Source organism: Vulpes vulpes, chromosome 6 (assembly GCF_048418805.1).
Source record: "Vulpes vulpes isolate BD-2025 chromosome 6, VulVul3, whole genome shotgun sequence".
Classification (NCBI taxonomy): Eukaryota; Metazoa; Chordata; class Mammalia; order Carnivora; family Canidae; genus Vulpes; species Vulpes vulpes.
Window position 1 is genome coordinate 5,703,607 of NC_132785.1, and position 19,790 is coordinate 5,723,396.

The following is a 19,790-nucleotide window of genomic DNA, read 5'->3' on the forward strand; positions in this document are numbered from 1 at the left end:
GTCACCTCTCATGTGCCCGATATTAAACACTAGAAATATTTATTATATATAAAAAGAAAAAAATAAACCATAATGAACTGTGGTTCAAAAGCTATGATTTTTATTCTTTTAAAGATTTATCTCCCAAGAGTAGAGAAAAATCTTATATCTTTGAAATTAAAAGCAAATCCTGCAATGGGAAAAAGAGATGTCTTGCAAACTCAAAGTTAGGTCTACAACCTTTTCCCAAAATAAGTTATGTGCTACAAGAAAAAGCTTGCATAGTATGCAAAGTAATTCTCAGAAAATACTAGGAACATAACAGATTCAGAAAAAAAGCACGTCAAGAAGAAGGTAATGTAGAAACAGGAACTTCTAGGTACTCACTCAGGTATTTTTTCAGATCGCTGTTCTATTTGTTCAATAAGAGTCTGCAAAATAAAAATAGACTAAAAATTCATCTGTTTGAGCTATACTTTTATTTACTTTCTGATTTTAACTAAAACATGCTAATGTTAGAAAATCTGTAAATACAAAAAAGCTGAAACATAAAAACCACCTATATCACAAAATAACAATATTTTATAATATTCTTTCAGTTTGTTATATACACACACTATAAATATTAACCTCACTTATCTGTTGCAAACATGCTAGTTTCTGCTTTTCTTTCGCTGTTTAAAATTCAGAAAATATAATTTTTATAGCCTGAATCTTTTACTCAGTAATTTTTTCCCAATAATTTCTGCTAGTTTTCTTTTCCTCCTTTTTCCTCCTTATTTTTACATTTAACTCTTTAGTTCACTTAGAATGTATTCTAATATTATAAAATGAAGAGCTTACTTTTTTCCCCACATACTTAGCAAAACTTCCCAAAATTATGTAGGAAACTACAACACTTCCTCTTTGATTTGAGAAGACTGACTTATGTATTAAGCTCCTGAATTTTCCATTCCAATGATCCATCAACGAATTCTTGAATCTGTATCAATGTATTTTTCAAATTTACTTATATAGTTAGTCTTGCTAATTTAGTATACCAAATGAATTTCAGCATCATCCAAAAAGAAATTCCACTGGAATTTTTGTTAAGATTATATTTGGAGAAACTGACATATAAATTATATTAGGAGGAACTGACATTTAAAAAATTAAGTTTCCTCAACCAGAACAAGATAGGCTTATTATTTATTTAATCTTTTGTGATTTCCTGTCTAGCTTTTTCATTTTCTTCATCCTTGTATTTCCATTAAAGTTATTTCTAGGTAAGTATTTTGTGCTGTCACTAATATAAGACTCCATCACTTATATTAATTGGTTACCATTAGTAAAAGGCATATAGGAAAGCCACTGATAATTATATAATTAATGATTATAATGATTATATATTATTATATATTATATATATTATATATATAATGTATATATATACACATTGTATTATAATGTATTATATACATTATTATATATACAATGTATTATATAATATATAAATTATATATTATATATATAATGATTATATATATTATATATTATAATTATATAATTAATGATTATATTAATAATGATTATATAATTAATCATTTTATATCCACTTGCCACACTGAGCTATATCACACTTATCTATACCATTTCTTTTCTAATCAAATTTTAACCACTGGTACTTGACTACTAAGCAAAAGCAACCAATTAGGCACAATCTAAACCTTATACCATCAATGAACCACTCTTCCCCTGTATCTTCTATAAATAAGTCCAAGTTTCTCTTACTTCAAAAAACAACAAAATTGAGGAAGAAGTCAAGATGGCAGAGGAGTGGGGGGACCCTAAGCCTATCTCCACCCTCAAACACAGCTAGATAGCTATCAAGTCATTCTGAACATCCAAGAAATCAGAGAGCTGAGAGAACAAAAACTGCAAATCTACAAATAGAAAAGCAATCATGTTTTCAAGAAAGTAAGAGGTGCAGAGAGTTGACTTTGGGGAAATATAGCTATGGGTGAGAAGGCAGGGAGGGAGCCTGCTTACGGAGCCTATTACTAAAGTATTAGAAGCAGCAGAGCATAAAATCTGAACTTTTAGTTAGAAGTCCTCTACCATGGGGGTCGTGCCTGTCTTCAGGGGGCTCAGGTAACGAAGCAGGGCAAAATCCCAGGAGTAATATCTTGGTCTGAGGATCCCCTGGGTCATAAGAAGGGGTGGCACCAGGCACAGGAGCATGGTAGCCGGCTGAGAGCAGAGGTCTTGGTGCCAGCTTTCTGCTCTGCATTGCCATAAACGGCAAACAGCTGCGCAGCTATCTGACCTTTCCTAGGGCCCACTGACAAATGGCAAAAGTGGGGCAAGACCCTCTCCAGTAGGAACAGCACAGGTCTGCACCAGGGGAATTCCTAAAATTGTGGAGTTTTGAAACTCAGTCACATGCCTGAGGTGGGTTAGGGTAATGGGTTACAAAGGTAGACTTAGGAAACTCGTGACTTATTAAAAAGTGCAATAATATTAATATCATAGGAGTCCCAAAAGATGAAGAGAGAGAAAAAAAGGGGCAGAAAGTTTATTCAAACAAATTATAGCTGAAAACTTCCCTAACCTGGAGAAGGACAGAGACACCCAAATCCAAGCAGCACAGAGAACTTCCATTAAATTCAACAAAAGCTGGCCATTGCAAAGGCATATTATAGTCAAATTCACAAAAAAACACAGACAAGGAAAGAATCCTGAAAGCAGCAAGGGATAAAAAAGTCCTTAACCTACAAGGGAAAACAGGTTCACAGCAGATCTGTCCACAGAAATTTGACAGGTCAGAAGAGAGTGGCAGAAAATACTCAACATGCTGAATAAGGAAGATATGCAAGCAAGAATTATTTATCCAGCAAGGCTGTCATTCACAACAGAAGGAGAGATAAAGAGTGTCCCACACAAAAAATAAAGGAGTTCATGACCACTATTTAAATCAGCCCTACAAGAAATTTTAAGGGCTCTAAGACCAAAAACAACAAACTCTAGAAAGGACCAGAGAACATCAACAGAAACACTAACTCTACAGGTTAACACAATGGCACTAGATTCCTACCTTTCAATAATTACTCAATATAAATGGACTAAATGCTCCGAACAAAAGACACAGGGTATCAGAATAAACAAAACAAAAAAAAACAAAAAAAAAACAAGACTTATCTATATGCTGCCTACAAGGGACTCATTTTAGACCTAAAGACACCTGCAGGTTCAAAGCAAAGGAATGAAGAATCATCTTTCATGCTAATGGGCATCAAAAGAAAACCAGAGTAGCCATACACAACAAACTATATATATATATATTTTTTTTTAAGATTTTATTTATTTATTCATGAGACACAGAGAGAGAGAGGCAGAGACACAGGCAGAGGGAGAAGCAGGCTCCACGCAAGAAACCTGATGCGGGACTCGATCCCGGGACTCCAGGATCACACCCTGGGCCAAAGGCTGCACTAAACCGCTGAGCCACCGGGCTGCCCAACAAACTATATTTTAAAACAAAATCTGTAACGAGAGATGAAGAAGGGCATTATATCATAATTAAGGGTTCCATCCATCAAGAAGATCTAACAATTGTAAATATTTATGCCAACCTGGGAGCACCCAAACATATAAATCAATTATTAATAAATATGTAAAAACTCATTGATAATAACACAAAGGTAGTAATAAAGAGTGGAGCAGAAATAATATAGAAACAAAAAAACAGTAGAATAGATGAATGAAACTAAGAGCTGGTTCTTAATAAATTAAGAAAATTCATAAATCCCTAGCTAGACTTATCAAGAGAAAGGACCTAAACAGATAAAATTATGAATGAAAAAGAAGAGATCACAACCAACACCAGAGAAATACAATTATAAGAGAATACTATGAAAAATTATATCCCAACAAACTGGACAACTTAGAAGAAATGGACAAATTTCCTAGAAACTTACAAACTACCAAAACTGAAACAGGAAGAAGTAGAAAATTAAAACAGACCCTAACCAGTGAAGAAATTGAATCTGTAGTCAAAAATCTCCTAATAAACAAGAGTCCTGGGCCAGATGGCTTCCCAGGGGAATTCTATCAGACATTTAAAGAGCTAATACCTATTCTTCTCAAACTGTTCCAAAAAACAGAAAAGGAAGGAAAGCTTCCAAACTCATTCTATGAAGCCAGCATTACCTTGACTCCAAAATCAGCAAATCTCCCATTAAAAAGGAGAATTACAAGCCAATATTCCTGATGAACATGGATGTAAAAATGTTTAATGAAACACCAGCAAACCAAATTGAACAGTACATGAAAAGAACTACTCATCACGACCAAGTGAGATTTATTCCTGGCCTGCAGAGGTGGTTCAATATTCATAAATGAATCAACATGATTCACATTAGTAAAAGAAAGGATAAGAACCCTATGATCCTGTCAATAGATGCAGAAAAAAAAATTTGACATGATACAGCATCCTTTCCTGATAAAAACCTCAACAAAGACGGGATAGATGGAACATACCTCAACATCATAAAGGCCATATATCAAAGACCCACAGTTGCTAATGTAATCCTCAACAGGGAAAAACTGAGAGCCTTTCTCCTATGGTCAGGAACAAGACAAGGATGTCTACCCTCACCATTACTATTTAACACAGTAGTGGAAGTCCTAGCCACAGCAATCAGACAAAAAAAAAAAAAAAGAAATAAAAGGCATCCAAATCAGCAAGGAAAAAGTCAACTTTCACTATCTGCAGACAACATACCATTCTATGTAGAAAACCCGAAAGACTCCACCAAAAACTTGCTAGAGCTAAACATGAATTCAGCAAATTTGCAGGATATAAAATCAATGTGGAGAAATCTGTTGCATTTCTAAAGCAGAAAAAGAAATCAAGAAATTAATCCAATTTACAACTGCACCAAAAACAGTAAGATACCTAGGAACAAGCGTAATGAAAGCAGTAAAAGATCTGTACTTTGAAAATTATAGAACACTTTTGAAAGAAATTGAAGAAGACACAAAGAAATGGAAAAACATTCCATTCTCATGGATTAGAAGAAAAAAACATTGTTAAGATGTCTATACTACCCAAAGGAATCTATATATTTAATGCAATCCCTATCAAAATACCAACAGCATTCTTCAGAGAGCTAAAACAATCCTAAAATTTGTATGGAACCACAAAAGACCCCAAATAGCCAAACCAATTCTAAAAAACAACACTGGAGGCATTTCAAGCTATATTACAAAGCTATAGTCATCAAGATGGTATGGGACTGGCACAAAAACAGAAAGATCAGTGGAACGGAATAGAAAATCCAGAAGTGGACCCACAACTATAGCGTCAACTTTGACAAAGCAGGAAAGAATATCCAATGGAAGAGAGACAGTCTCTTCAACAAATGGTGTTGGGAAAACTGGACAGCCACATGCAGAAGAATGAAACTGGACCACTCTCTTACATCATACACAAACATAAATTCAAAATAGATCAAAGATCTAAATATGAGGCAGGAAACCATCAAAATCCTAGATGAGAACACAGGCAGCAACCTCTCTGACCTCAGCCATAGCAACTTCCTATTAGACACTCTCTGGAGGCAAGGGAAACAAAAGCAAAGATAAACTAATGGGACTTCATCAAGATAAAAAGCTGTACAGCAAAGGAAACAATCAACAAAACCAAAAGGCAGCCTACGGAATGGGAGAAGATTCTGCAAACAACATACATGATAAAGGATTAGTTCCAAAATCTATAAAGAACTTATCAAACACAACATCCAAAAAAATAATCCAGTAAAGGAATGGGCAGAAGACGTGAACAGACACTTTTTCAAAGAAGACATCCAGATAGCCAACAGACACATGAGAAGATGCTCCACATCACTCATTATCAGGGATATACATATCAAAACCACAATGAGATACTACCTCACACCTGTCAGGACAGCTAAAATGAACAACACAAGAAACAACAGGTGTTGGCAAGGATGTAGAGAAAGGGGAACCCCCTTACACTGGTGATGGGATTGCAAACTGGTGAAGCCACTCCAGAGAACAGTATGGAGGTTCCTCAAAAAGTTAAAAAGAGAACTACCCTACAATCCAGCAATTGCACTACTGGGTGTTTACCCAAAGGATACAAAAATACAGATTCGAAGGGGTACATGCACCCCAATGTTTGTAGCAGCATTATCAGCAATATCCAAACCATGGAGAGAGCCCCAATGTCCATTGACTGATGAATGAATAAAGAAGATGTGGCGCATATTAATACAATGGAATATTACTCAGCCATCAAAAGAAATTAAATCTTGCCACTTGCAATGACATGGATGGAACTAGAGCGAAATAATGCTAAGTGAAATAAGTCAGTCAAAGAAAGATAAATACTATATAATCTCACTCATATGTGGATTTTAAAAAAGAAAACAGATGAACATAAGAGGAAGGGGAAAAGGACTAAAGGAGAGAGGGAAACACACCGTTAGAAGCTCTTAATGATAGAGAACAAAGTGAGGGTTGATGGAGGGTGATGGGAGGGGAATGGGCTAGATGGGTGATGGGTATTAAAGAGGGCACTTGTGATCACTTGTGATGAGCACTGCATATTGTATGTAAGTGATGAATCACTGAATTCTATTCCAGAAACCAATATTGCACTGTATGCTAACTAAAATTTAAATTAAAAAAAAAAAAATCCTTCACTAACTCTCAAGAGAGAAACAAGGAGTCAGAGGCAGCAAAGGTAGACTACTCAGAATTTCTAGTATCTTCACAATGAAGTAGAAAAAGGATACATGTACCAGCTCTAGTCAACTGTATCATGCATATACTTGAAAACATTAACACATTTATCTACTTTCTGCACCCTCCAATTCCAATCACTCAATCAAGATAAATATTCAGTGCATTCCTTTATGTATCAGGCACTGTGCTAACAAAGGACAGTAAAGAAGTCACATGTTCCCAACCTCAAGAATATATACCAACACTTATCAACCCCTATCTCTCAAAAATAGGGGACTATTTTTGGACTACTTTTGGACTACTGCAAAATCTTTGTTAATCAGGCCTCCCTGTTGAAAATCTCTTTTCACCACAATCCATTCTACACAGTGAATCCTTAATTCAAAGAAATGGCAAATCTGACCAAATCATTCTTCTGTTTAAAATACCTCACTAGGGCAGCCCAGGTGGCTCAGCAGTTTAGCACCGCCTTCAGCTTAGGGCGTGATCCTGGAGACCTGGGATCGAGTCCCACATCAGGCTCCAGGGATGGAGCCTGCTTCTCCCTCTGCCTGTGTCTCTGCCTCTCTCTCTCCTCCTGTGTTTCTCATGAATGAATAAATAAATAAGTAAATAAGTAAATAAATAAATAATCTTTAAAAACGTATGAATGAATGAATGAATGAATGAATAAAATACCTCACAAGTTTGAGCCCCATGTCCAGCTCTGTACTCAGAGGGGAATCTGCGGGAGATTTTTCTCTCCCTCTACACCCCCCCCCTTACTTGCTCACTCTCTAACTAAACAAATAAATATTTAAAATAAGTGAATAAATACAATAAAATACTTCACTAGTTCTCCATTTTTCCTGGATTAGCATATGTGATACCCCTTGCTTTTAAGATACCACTAAGGTACACCACTGTAATATGGAAAGACAGTGTCTACATTTCATTCATGTTCATTTTCCTGGTATAAGCAACAGGCCTAACATATAGTAGAATTTCAAAGCAGCTGGCTAAATAAACTTCATAGTAATATTTATGTCAATGGACTTACTCTGACTTTGGGAGCAGCAGCTCGAAATTTCACATAAAATAATGTAAAGGCATTGTCTGCATTAGGTATAGATGCAGGATCCTAAAGAGACATGGAGGAAGATAGGGAAGGAAGATAGTCACCCAACAAATAATTATTCAGAAAATGTGACACCAATCATTTCAAACAGCTACTGCTCGGCCTATATACCAACCAAAAGCTTAAAGAGAAAAATCTCAAAGAGAGATTTCATATTCAATGAAATCTCTTTTGTAGTACTATCGCTAAAAATGAGAAATACTTATGTGGAGCTGTCGTCTCCTACCTCTTTATAATTAAAATTTACCCTACGTTACATGAATTTTGATGGTAAATAGACCTGAATTCAGATTCATACTCAGTCACTTACTGACAGTAGGATATTGGCCAAATTACTGGACCTGAGATTCAGTGCATCCACCAAATGGTGATAACATGTACTCATAAAGGTTTTATACAGCTCAACAGTGAAGGCCTAGTTACTAGAACACAGTAGGTACTAGTACTGATTAGGTATTAATTTCCTAAACTTATTAAAAACTTTACAAAATAGAAAAATTATATAGTCGGCCTTCATATCAGTTAAGAGCAACTGAACAGTAAACTGTCACCCCAAAATCAGTGGCTTTGAACTGAAAGTTCAAGAAGATATTCCATGTTTTTTAGAAATTGAGCTTAAGAAATAAAATGCATAATCTTTATGATTTTATTTTCTTATGAAAGAAATGTGTTCAATGACCATCTTAGCTAGGTCCACTCTTAATTTTCTAACATAACACCCTGTCCATTTTCCACCTAGCTTGTTTTGCTCCATCTATAATTAATTTGTTTCCTTCAGCAAAGGATCCAGCAGTCTTTGCTGACTGCTTCTCCTGAATATAAGCTCCATGAGCACAAGGACCTTGCTGGCTCCTTCTCTCTATTGTACGGTTCCCAGTACAATGCCAAGCACTGAGAAAGCACTCAATAAAAATACATTTGCTAAACACAGAAAATTATCTATCTTACATAAGGAAAAAAGTTCAAAGTATCCATTATATATAATCCCACCACTAAGAACCACTTTTATCATTTTGATGTATTTCTTTCCAATACTTTCATGAAGATAAGAAAATGTTTTAAATGACAAATAGTTTGAATTTTATTATTTACTATATAGTACGGAGTACTTCTCACACTATTAAATATTTTTTGAAAATAAGAGTCTGATGGACAGATACAATACAGCCATTTTTTCATATTATAAATAAAACCAATACATATTCTTATTTAACAAAAGGTAAAAAAGTTTTTAGAGTTAATAAGTACTAATCTTATATTTAGATTATGGAAGATGAATAAAAAAAGGAAAAAAAAAACCACCTCATCAGGTAACTCACCCTTTTTAATAACTGATTTGTGAGGTTTTGTAGTGTGTTTATAGTGTAGGTCTTCATAAGATGCAAAGCTTTAGAAAGACATTGCTTAAACTTCAGCAAATATACAGGATAATCTTTAAAATTTGGCTGTAAAGGAAAGGGAAAGATTTATAAAGAGGAAACAAAAAAAGGCAGAGTAAACTACAAAAACAAATCTGTCTTTTATAGGGTCTTACACAGATAGGAAGCTCTCAGCAAAGATGAATACAGGCTGCCCACACCCCACCAACACCTGCCCAAGCAAAAGTTCACTTTATGCCACTTCACTTTTATTTGACATAAGACCTACAATAGTACTTGTTTTCGCTAATGAAAAGAAATCCAAAGAGGATTTTCACTTTTATGAAATGGTAAATGTTTCATTTTATGCCATTTCAGCTACTACTTTCAGATAGTGGGGGAAACCTTATACTGCTATAAATCCTTGGTGGACAGAAAGAGAGTGATTACATTAAAGGGCCTGTTCCTTTAATTTCCTCCCAAGTAACACTTTTTATTTCCAAAGAAGTATCTAAAACAACAGGAAGTCAACAGCATAAAAATCACTCCTCCTGTTAGAAGGGATAAAACTGTCAGCCAGGACCTCTTCTACTCCAGGGATTGTTGCATCAGCAGCTAAAAGTACTTCTTTACACCACTGCAAACAACGACTAAGAATTTACTACAGTCTTTCTTCAAGTATAATACAGATACGTTTTTCCCTTCAGAAGAAATAATTACTTTATAGCCTAAGAAATGATACATAGGGATGTTAAGATTTCTTAAAAACATGCAAAAATACCATGACTTACATGTGATGAGATATATGTTATACAATCATCTAACTTGGCCAGCATAGGTATAAATCCTTCACTATTAACAGACAACGTAGGAGAATTCAATTTCTTTAAGAAAAAAAAAATCATAATTCACAAAAAATATACAGGCGAAAGTTGAAAATTATGTATTGGAATTAGCATATTTCCCTTTAGGCTACAACAGTTATACTAATGTCCTTATATTTTAATAATTACTAAAATATCCTCAAATATAGCCCACGTGTAATAATAATAAAGAAAGGACCAAAAAAATACTGATTTAATTCAGCTTATTACTAATGAGCTTTAAGGGGGCTCTACATAAACTAACAAATATTTATTCACCCAATTGTACCACGTTATACTAAAATAACACATCAACTACCCAGATTTCCCATTTTCTAGTACTTTACAACATATACAAATTTCCTACTTTCAAACCCTGGCAATTTTCTCAAGTTAAAGAATTAACTAGCAGTCATACCATGTTTCGCAGTCATGTTACAAAAGTAAAACATAAAATCTATAAGCAAACTACAAGTAAATGTATATAAAAATAAACATACACAAATAAGTATAAATGCAAATAACATATAAATCTTTAATAAAGTATAAAATTACATATTAAGATATATAAAATTATATAACATATGTCTTTATATAATATATAAAAATATAAGTGATGTATGTTAAAATATAAACGGACAATTATTTATCTTGATAGTTTGGCAATGAATGATCTCCCTTGTATCCCATTGTTAACTGGCTACTAGTTTTCTATCTCTGTAGTAAACTATAATAATTATTATTAATTCAATAATTTTAATAATTTATACATACTACTTATGATTAATTTATGAGCCAGAAAGACACAGGGATGTAATTTACACAGCAGTCTTCATTGAAACTATTATTTTGGGATATAAGCATGCATTATAAGGACTATACTTCAAACTGAACATGAGATTAACTTAAAAAATGTTTTGATTACTAATAACAGCACAAACACAGCTAGATTTAAAATTTAATATTTCTTTTTACAACCTTCATAGCTTACAAATAAGACACTATAAGTGGTAACTGACAAGGAGATTTTAATAACAGTAATATAACTTAAGAAGAACTACACAACTTAAATCATATTTTTAAAAATCTGAACTAGTAATGTTACCTCCATCAGGTACAAATAGAATATCCTATCAGCAAGCAAACTATTAAGTTCAAATACCACTCAGGCCAATTTATAAATTTAAAGGTTATATTCCAAAAGGAAAATATAAAATTAAGTCATTAACTTTACAAAAAAGTAAAAAACAATGCTTACTGTGTTAATAGTTTCCAATTCATTAAAATAGGAAAGCTTTTGTTGAATGTTTTCAGCCAGATCAACAAGTTCCGACTTGCATTTTTTAAAAGAAAAAAATCAGTATAAGAATATACGAATCAACACTCCAGTCTCAAAATTGCACTGAACAGATTTATATCAGATATACAGGTTTATGTTAGACATAAGATTTCAGACTAATGCTCAAAGATTTCTACAATTATGAACTAATAAACAATGATTAGTACAGCAACTTACATATGATCTTTTATAAAACAATAAATTGCCTTTCAAAAAACACACAAGATACACAAAGAAAACTCACATAAAATAACTTAAATGTTCTATCTTTAAATCATAAATTTTACTGCAATCAAGATCAGTTCATCTTAAAAAAAAAAAAAAAAGATCAGTTCATCTTTTCATAAACTCCACCATTACTATAATCACCGTGCTTGTCTATAAAGTGTCTAAAGAGTGGACAGAGCAAATTAATGTAACCTCTTCACTGAAATTGTACTGAGACAGAACTTCTAGCTCATAACATAGGAAAGCCTGTCTTGTCCCATTCATTCATGTAAGCTTATTTAAAATAAAAAACAGTCTGACAATGTAATAATTTGTATGCATAGCACAAGGCCTCATGCAGAGCAGACTTCAATATACACTTGGAGAAATTAAAGAAATTAGAATTAAATTCTATCCGTCTACTTAAAAATAAAATATTAAATATAATCACTCTCTCCCATACTCCAAATTACCTGTTCTTTTAGGAGCTGTTCACAGGCTTCATGTAGGGTTCCTGTCTTATTGGACACAAAAAGATACTGTTTCTGCAATGATTCCAGATGCTGAAGAGCATTGTTTACATCATTCAATATAGCATCACACTGCTCCTGAAACCCAGACAAGTAATCCCTCATCTGTCTAGAAAACAGAACCAAAAGGGGATTGGCAATAATATTTTCCCCCAATAAGCAGAGTCAATAAACAACAAAGTCTCAATTTTCCCCAAATGCTTTAATTTCAGGAGAGAAGTCTGACCCACTACTAAAGCTCATTATATTCAAAAAGTATTTTAACACCTTTTTCAGTAATTTAGAGGGAAAATCACTGCAACTATAAGCAACAAAAGGAATCACCCTTGAAGCCAAAAGTTAGCTTTCCACACATCGGCAACAAAGCCCTGGCTTAACTTTCAAAAACTGAGACACTAGGGCCATCCCAAGGTATCAAGCAGGTCAATCCCTCAGGTCATTTATGCCAAAAATCCCATGATGGTGTGATGTCATGGAAAGAATTCCGGACTTGGAATTAGAAGACCTGAGTCCAAGTTCCAGCTGTGTCCAAGTCTCTATGACATTAAGCAAGTTACTTTCAGGCCTCAGTTTGCACATTTGTAAAAAGGGAATGATAATAATACCTTTTCTCACATAGCTGCTGTAAAGATTAAGTGGAATCATGTATCAAAAACCCTAACACACTACCTAGCAATAACAGTCACTTAATGTTAAATAAATGCAATTATTCAACCCACTGTCGCCAAATCAGCTAGAAACGATGCACCATTCATTTTTTCCATGCTATCAATATACACAAACAGAACAACACAGTTTTATACTCAGTCCAGGTGGGCATCCCTAAAATCTCTTGGGTCCCTACATCTAAAGAAAAGCAACAGATATCTCTTATAGTTCCTGTAAAATTCCCACTTGAACCCAAACCTTTCTAGAGTTATCTACCAACCCAATGTCTATACTTCCTAACCTAATTAATAAATTAGGATAGAACTTTTTTTTTAATCACATAATTTCTCTAACCTAATTAATAAATTAGGATAGAACTTTTTTTTTAATCACATAATTTCTCTCTAGCTCTTTTTTTGTTGTTGTTGCTGTTGTTAAAAAATTTATTTATTTATTCATGGGAGACACAGAGAAAGAGAGACAGGTAGAGAAACAGGCAGAGGGAGAAGCAGGCTCCATGCAGGGAGCCCAATGTGGGACTCAATCCCAGGACTCCAGGATCATGCCCTGGGCCAAAGGCAGGTGCTAAACCGCTGAGCCACCCAGGGATCCCCTCTCTAGCTCTTTTTAAAGAAAATGTCACTGTTGTGACATATACCTTAATTCTTTTTAAAGACAGATTACAATAAAAAAAAAAAAAATGAAATGAAATGCTGTAGGGAGCCAACAAACTCAAGAACCACATACCTGTATTTAGTTTCTTCATCCTGATCCATCTGAGTTTGTAGCTTTGCAAACCAGGAGAAAAACTGGAAAAATAAAAAGTATTATAGTGTCAACAAAACTAAAACAGACAAAATGAAAAGTGGCTACATGCTAAACAGCAAGTCAAAAGAGTAGACACTAAGTCTTATTGTTTGGGGCTCAGACATTAATAATTACTTTTAAGCCAGGAGATAATAATTTAATTCCATAGTCAGTATCTATATGCTAGGAAAAGCAAAGGATTTTAAAGACACTGGATTCGGAGTCAAACAAGGAAGAGTATTAAAGATACAACACGTAAAAAATATATATCCCTGTTGAAGAAGCTAATGCCTATTTGCTACTTTGCTAAATTTGAATAGGTAACATAGAGTTTGGGGTAAATGTTAATATCAATGCTATCTAATAAGAATTGTAAAAATATAAACTGAAATAATATAACAGAATGATTTAAGAACATGGACTTTTGTATCACCTAAACCTGGATTTGAGTCCTGGGGCCTTGCCACCTATGTCATGAAAAATATCTATTATTAAAAAGAGGTGGAGAAGACTGACCTTAACAATATGAAGAATGATGGAAATGTTTTATATCTTGATCACAGTGGTAGTTACACTCGTCAAAACTCATCAAGTGATATACTTAAAAGGAGTATATTTTACTGGGTGTAAATTCTAACTCAATATATTAGTTTTTTTAAAAAATTGAAAGAGAGATACACAGGTACAAATTTAGCCCAGACAACTCTTTTTTTTTTTTCAAAGAGTCCAAATAAGGTCATTGACATAGTGCAAGATTATCTTCTACAACTCTCAAGTGGGATTTGAAGTCAAGGGTATGCTTGATTCCCTAAAGATACTAGGCTTGCCAAGTACCTTAGCTATCATTTACTGAACACTGACTGTGTGCCTGCCATACACTGCATGCATTATCTTATTTAACTTTCAGAAAAAATCTCCTAAAATGGGTACACAATCATCTTTGTTTTACAGATTAGAACTAAAAGCCCAAGATACAAGTAATTTGCCTAAACTCACAAAGATGGTAAGTGATGGAGGTGACTTTCACATCTAGGATGGCCTAACTCAAGCAGTGGAGAGTTCTTTTTCACTCTGCAGCACTGCCTCTTTACTTACTTACTATACCTGCAATTCAGCATGCTTGCTTTTTGTTTTACTTGGTAAAGGCCTAAGCTTTGATTTTTATAGGGTAGGAAGGAAAGACAGGGGAAATGGCAGAAGAAACTGCCATTTAGGTATTTAAACATTTAGGTTTATAATTAGGAAAAAATAAAAATCAAGAGAACTTTACATATGTAAATTACTGAAAATAATTATAAGGATTCATCTGAAGAGAATAATTAAGTTCTTAAAAAAAGAAATTACCTAGCAACAAGCAGAGGGGTTGTGTGTGTACATGTGAGTGTTTGTGCACAGGCACGGGCACGCTAGAGGAACACAATAACAACATACACTGGGGGAGATAAAAAATGCATGAAATATATAAACCCTAATGAGTAGATATCAACATTCAAACTTGAAATATCGTATCTTTGTATGCCAAGTATAACTGGGCAATAGGTTCATTTAAAACACAAAACAGGGCAGCCCCGGTGGCTCAGTGGTTTAGCGCCACCTTCAGCTCAGGGCATGATCCTGGGGACCCCAGGATCGAGTCCCATGTAGGGCTCCCCGCATGGAGCCTGCTTCTCCCTCTGCCTGTGTCTCTGCCTCTCCCCGCGCCCCCCCACCCCCGTGTCTCTTCTGAATAAATAAAATCTATAAAAAATATTTTAAAAAATAAAAATAAAAAAATAAAACACAAAACAGCCACAGCTAACACAAAATCAAGAATGTTCTAGAAAGATCTGATATTAACTATAGTTTCAAATGTTTAGAACTTTTAATTAGGATATTTTTTAATTGCCCTATCTTAAGATATTTACAATAATCAAACATCCTTAGGAATAACATTAACATTCACCTGCTGTGCAGTTTCAATTCTTTCTTCTTCCATTTCTAAGGAAGTGAACCCCTTCAAGAGAATGTCTTCTGTAGATTCAGGTACTATTGAAGTCTGTGCAATGGGCCGCGACTGGGATGCTAAACTACACAAATCTTCAATTGGAAGCTTTAAAAAAAAAAAAAAAAAAAGAACCATAAAGATATTTAAATAACTTGAAAATTCTCTAAACTCAAAATTATTATTCCATCTCACCATTTTGAAAGACAAAAGAACGTTTTCTATTAAATCATTTGAGGTTAATAAACGCCATTAATAACACTTACAACTAGGTTCTTTCTATTAAATGCTAATCTCAAAATGTAAACCTGATACTGGATCACACCATTAGTAAAATATGATTTTCTTTTTTAAAGATTTTATTTATTTATTCATGAGACAAACAGAGACACGGAGAGAGAGGCAGAGACATAGGCAGAGGGAGAAGCAGGCTCCCTGTGGGGAGCCCGATGCGGGACTCAAGCCCCTGAGATTACGCCCTGAGCCAAAGGCAGACACTCAACCACTGAGCCAGGCATCCCGTAAGGTAGGATTTTTGAGTTACCTTTCTAATACTAGCCGTGAATCTGTGCTGATCAATACACATTTCCTTCCTTGACCCTCTTATAAGCTGGCACCAAAGGTAAAAACCTGTATGTTGTTGAAAGTAGCTTGTCTTTCCCAGGATCTAACAAAAGAGCCTGGCCTCATTAATGCTTGCCAACAGAAAATAAATCACATCCAAGAATTAACTATCAATAGTCATCAGTTATCAATAATTATCAATTATCTCCTTCTGCCATTTCTACCACTGGCACACTTACCCACCACACCTTCTTGGTGACAAATTTTGAAATTATAACTGAGTAGAAAGAATTCCAGTTTCTCAACAGTTTTTAGAAAAGCCCACAAATAAGGTCTCACTTTGATGCCATCAGACCTACAACACTTTCTAGTTCTCAATCACTAAAGCTAATCCAGGTGTTAATTCATCTATAGTCACAGAGACGTGCTTTTTTTAGACCTCCAATAAATGGAGTGTGGATGCAGGGTAGGGTAAAAGGGCCTGTTTCATTTCAATTCCAGTTTTTAGTCCTTAGAGCGTAACATTTAAGGCCCACCTATATAAAACCTTGACCCAAGACCTTACAAAATTGTCCCACCTGTTTTTCTAGATAAAAAAACTTTCATCCAAAGACAGTATTTTACCTTCAAAGCTAAAAAAAAAAAAAAGCTAGATGCACAGTGAACCATCACTAACTTAGAAATAAATCCTTTAAAAAACAGGTGTTTTTGTACCCGAGTTCAAGTGGAGCTATACTTTCTGGTTTGGTAAAGCACCTTACAGAGCAGCCTGATTGGAACCATGCTCCTGCTCACTTATAAGCTGTGTGACAATGGGCAAATTACTTAATGTTTCTAATCCTCAATTTCTTTTCTATAAAGTAAGAATTACAGTATGTATCACGAACCACTATGAAAAAAAGAAAACACAGGTGTGGGAAAATAGTCTTCTTATACTGCTAGGAAGCTGCAGACCAAAAAACAAACAAACATGCTCAGGAAAGGTCCTCCATCTGCCTTCTCCCCACAAATGAGTCTGACTTAGGAGCCAGGAGGTTGTGGGTATATGTAAACACGTCTTATTAAGGGCATCATGTATTCACGTAAACTCTTTCTGAATGGTGACATAGTACTTCAGTATAAAAGGACATAGCAAGAACTAAGTTTCTCAAATCCAGAGAAAATCTATCTTTCAGTCTAAAGTGTCAGCAGCAACTGTGAGCTACTACCAGGGATTCTGAAAGTAAAAGGGCCTTTGTTTCATTCCAAAAAGACATTACATACAGAAGAAAGAAGATAAGAATTACAGAAAAATTCTCATCAGAAGTTATGCAAATCTTTTAAGTGATAAAAGGAAAAAAAAGTCAATCTAGAATTTTTTTTTTAAATGAAAGGGAAATAGAGACTTTAAACAAGGCTGAGAGAATGCATTTCTAGCAGACTTGGGCTAAAAGAAATGTTAAAGCCAGCTCCTCAAAAGCAGATGGAACATAATACCAGACAGAAAACTGAGTCTTTAAAAAACAAAACAGGAACGCCTGGGCGGCTCTGTGGTTGAGCATCTGCCTTGGGCTCAGGTCGTGATCCCAGGGTCCTGGGATTGAGTCCCATATCAGGCTCCCTGCAGGGAGCTTGCTTCTCCCTCTGTGTCTCCTGTAAGTAAATAAACAAAATCTCTTTAAATAAATAAATAAAGGTAGACTGTGACTAATTAAAGAAATAAGTTATAAACACCAGGGCAATCATTTAAAATATTGAAAACACACAGAGGACCTAACAAAATTCAGTCCTTCAATACACCACCAAAACCTATATCTAAATTTAATTAAATCACTTTGAGAAAAAAGGCCCTAAATGTATCTTTAAAAATCCTGTAGATCAATATCAAAACCCTGATTGTCATTGTTTCCTTGGGATCCCTGGGTGGCGTAGCGGTTTGGCGCCTGCCTTTGGCCCAGGGTGCGATCCTGGAGACCCGGGATCAAATCCCATGTCGGGCTCCCGGTGCATGGAGCCTGCTTCTCCCTCTGCCTATGTCTCTCTCTCTCTCTCTCTCTCTCTCTCTCTCTCTCTCCCTCTCTCCCTCCCCGTGTGACTATCATAAATAAATAAAAATTTTTAAAAAACCCTGATTGTCATACCACATACTATGGTTTTACAAATGAAAATGTAAGAATCATATTCTCCCATCAGAGTTTATGAGGTATTAAACCACAGAAGTCTGATACTACTTCATGATATATCAAATTACAGATAAAAGTAACTTTCCTCTTGTTCCACAATCATTTCTAATACATATAGCAGTCCTTTTAAACAGTTACTTAAAAAAATAAATTCAAAGGACATTCAGTCTCCTTCTCCTGGACCCATTCTCCAACCATCCAGTTCCTTCTCAGAAGCTATTAGTTACTTAGTTTCTCACAACTCTTCCCTATGGTAGCCTATGTATATACAAGGGAAGCGTACCCTGTTTATTTTTTTTTTAATTTTTTTTTAATTTTTATTTATTTATGATAGTCACAGAGAGAGAGAGAGAGAGGCAGAGACACAGGCAGAGGGAGAAGCAGGCTCCATGCACCGGGAGCCCGACGTGGGATTCGATCCCGGGTCTCCAGGATCGCGCCCTGGGCCAAAGGCAGGCGCCAAACAGCTGCGCCACCCAGGAATCCCCAAGTGTACCCTGTTTAACCTGGATAATGGTACCATATACACTCTGCCTTTTTCATTTAATAGGCAGCATTTTCAATTCTCTCTCTTTTTTTCTTTTCTTTTTTTTTTTCAATTCTCTCTCAACAGAGTGTAAGGAAAAGGTGGATTTTACTCTCTCACTTTAAATTCATAACTCTGTCATTAAAATATAACAAACCCATTTATTTTAGAAGTCTAGGAGTACAGAATGATTATTTCAGTAAAAACCAAATCTTCCTTCTTCTCCTCTATCCTGGCAGTTCCTTGTTAAGGCAATACCAGTGTTTATAACTGAGAAATATTTTGAAGGAATTTGAGGGCAGAATGAAGAACTTAATAAAGAATCAAAGAGATAATTTGCAATCTTTATCATCCCTTATCAAAATTATTCAAAACACATAAACACAACTTTATTCTAAATCATCAAGAGTTATAATGAATAGTAAAATCCTTCCCCCAACCCCTACTTTTAGCCAATTTAGCCATTTTCAGTATTTACGGTTACCCTATAACTCTACAACACAGATTTACGGCATTGTCTTCACTGAATTCATCAATTCGAGGTCCTCGCTAAATAAAATTAAGAAATAAGTATTGCTAACATTTTCCTCTACATTTAACCTCAAATTTTGTTATTTATACCATCTCTTTTTTAGATTATAAAAATAATGTTGATACCTTGTTTTGTAATTAAGTCTTTAGATTTTTTTAAGTAGCAGTACATACTTCCCGGCTTCCATAAATTTACCAAAACTACAGGTTCACTGATACTGTCTGTCTTTTTGGAGTGCCACGCATTTATTACTGTGATGTCAAAGGGACCAAGGGTCATACACATGTGCTCAGTCTGCCATTTTAAACCAAAAAAATATTTATCTTCTAATTTACTTTAGAAAACAAAAATCATATGAAAACTCGAGATACTTGAGAAGCTCGTGTAAATATTCTAGACAGAGTCTATAGTCTAGATGTTGTGAGTA

General features: G+C 34.8%; 1 protein-coding gene across 1 annotated transcript in view; it reads right to left on the reverse strand.

Annotated features, from left to right (window-relative positions):
• The window catches only part of COG3 (component of oligomeric golgi complex 3), a 67,270-nt gene that overhangs the window by 43,000 nt on the left and 4,480 nt on the right, over positions 1-19,790 (reverse strand). The window contains exons 2-9 of the mRNA XM_026017205.2: positions 15,541-15,687; positions 13,539-13,600; positions 12,087-12,252; positions 11,326-11,400; positions 9,996-10,088; positions 9,166-9,291; positions 7,769-7,849; positions 367-410 (exon numbers count right to left, since the gene is read on the reverse strand). Of these exons, the coding sequence (XP_025872990.1) occupies positions 367-410; positions 7,769-7,849; positions 9,166-9,291; positions 9,996-10,088; positions 11,326-11,400; positions 12,087-12,252; positions 13,539-13,600; positions 15,541-15,687 (794 nt within the window). The remainder of the gene's footprint in view (positions 1-366; positions 411-7,768; positions 7,850-9,165; positions 9,292-9,995; positions 10,089-11,325; positions 11,401-12,086; positions 12,253-13,538; positions 13,601-15,540; positions 15,688-19,790) is intronic.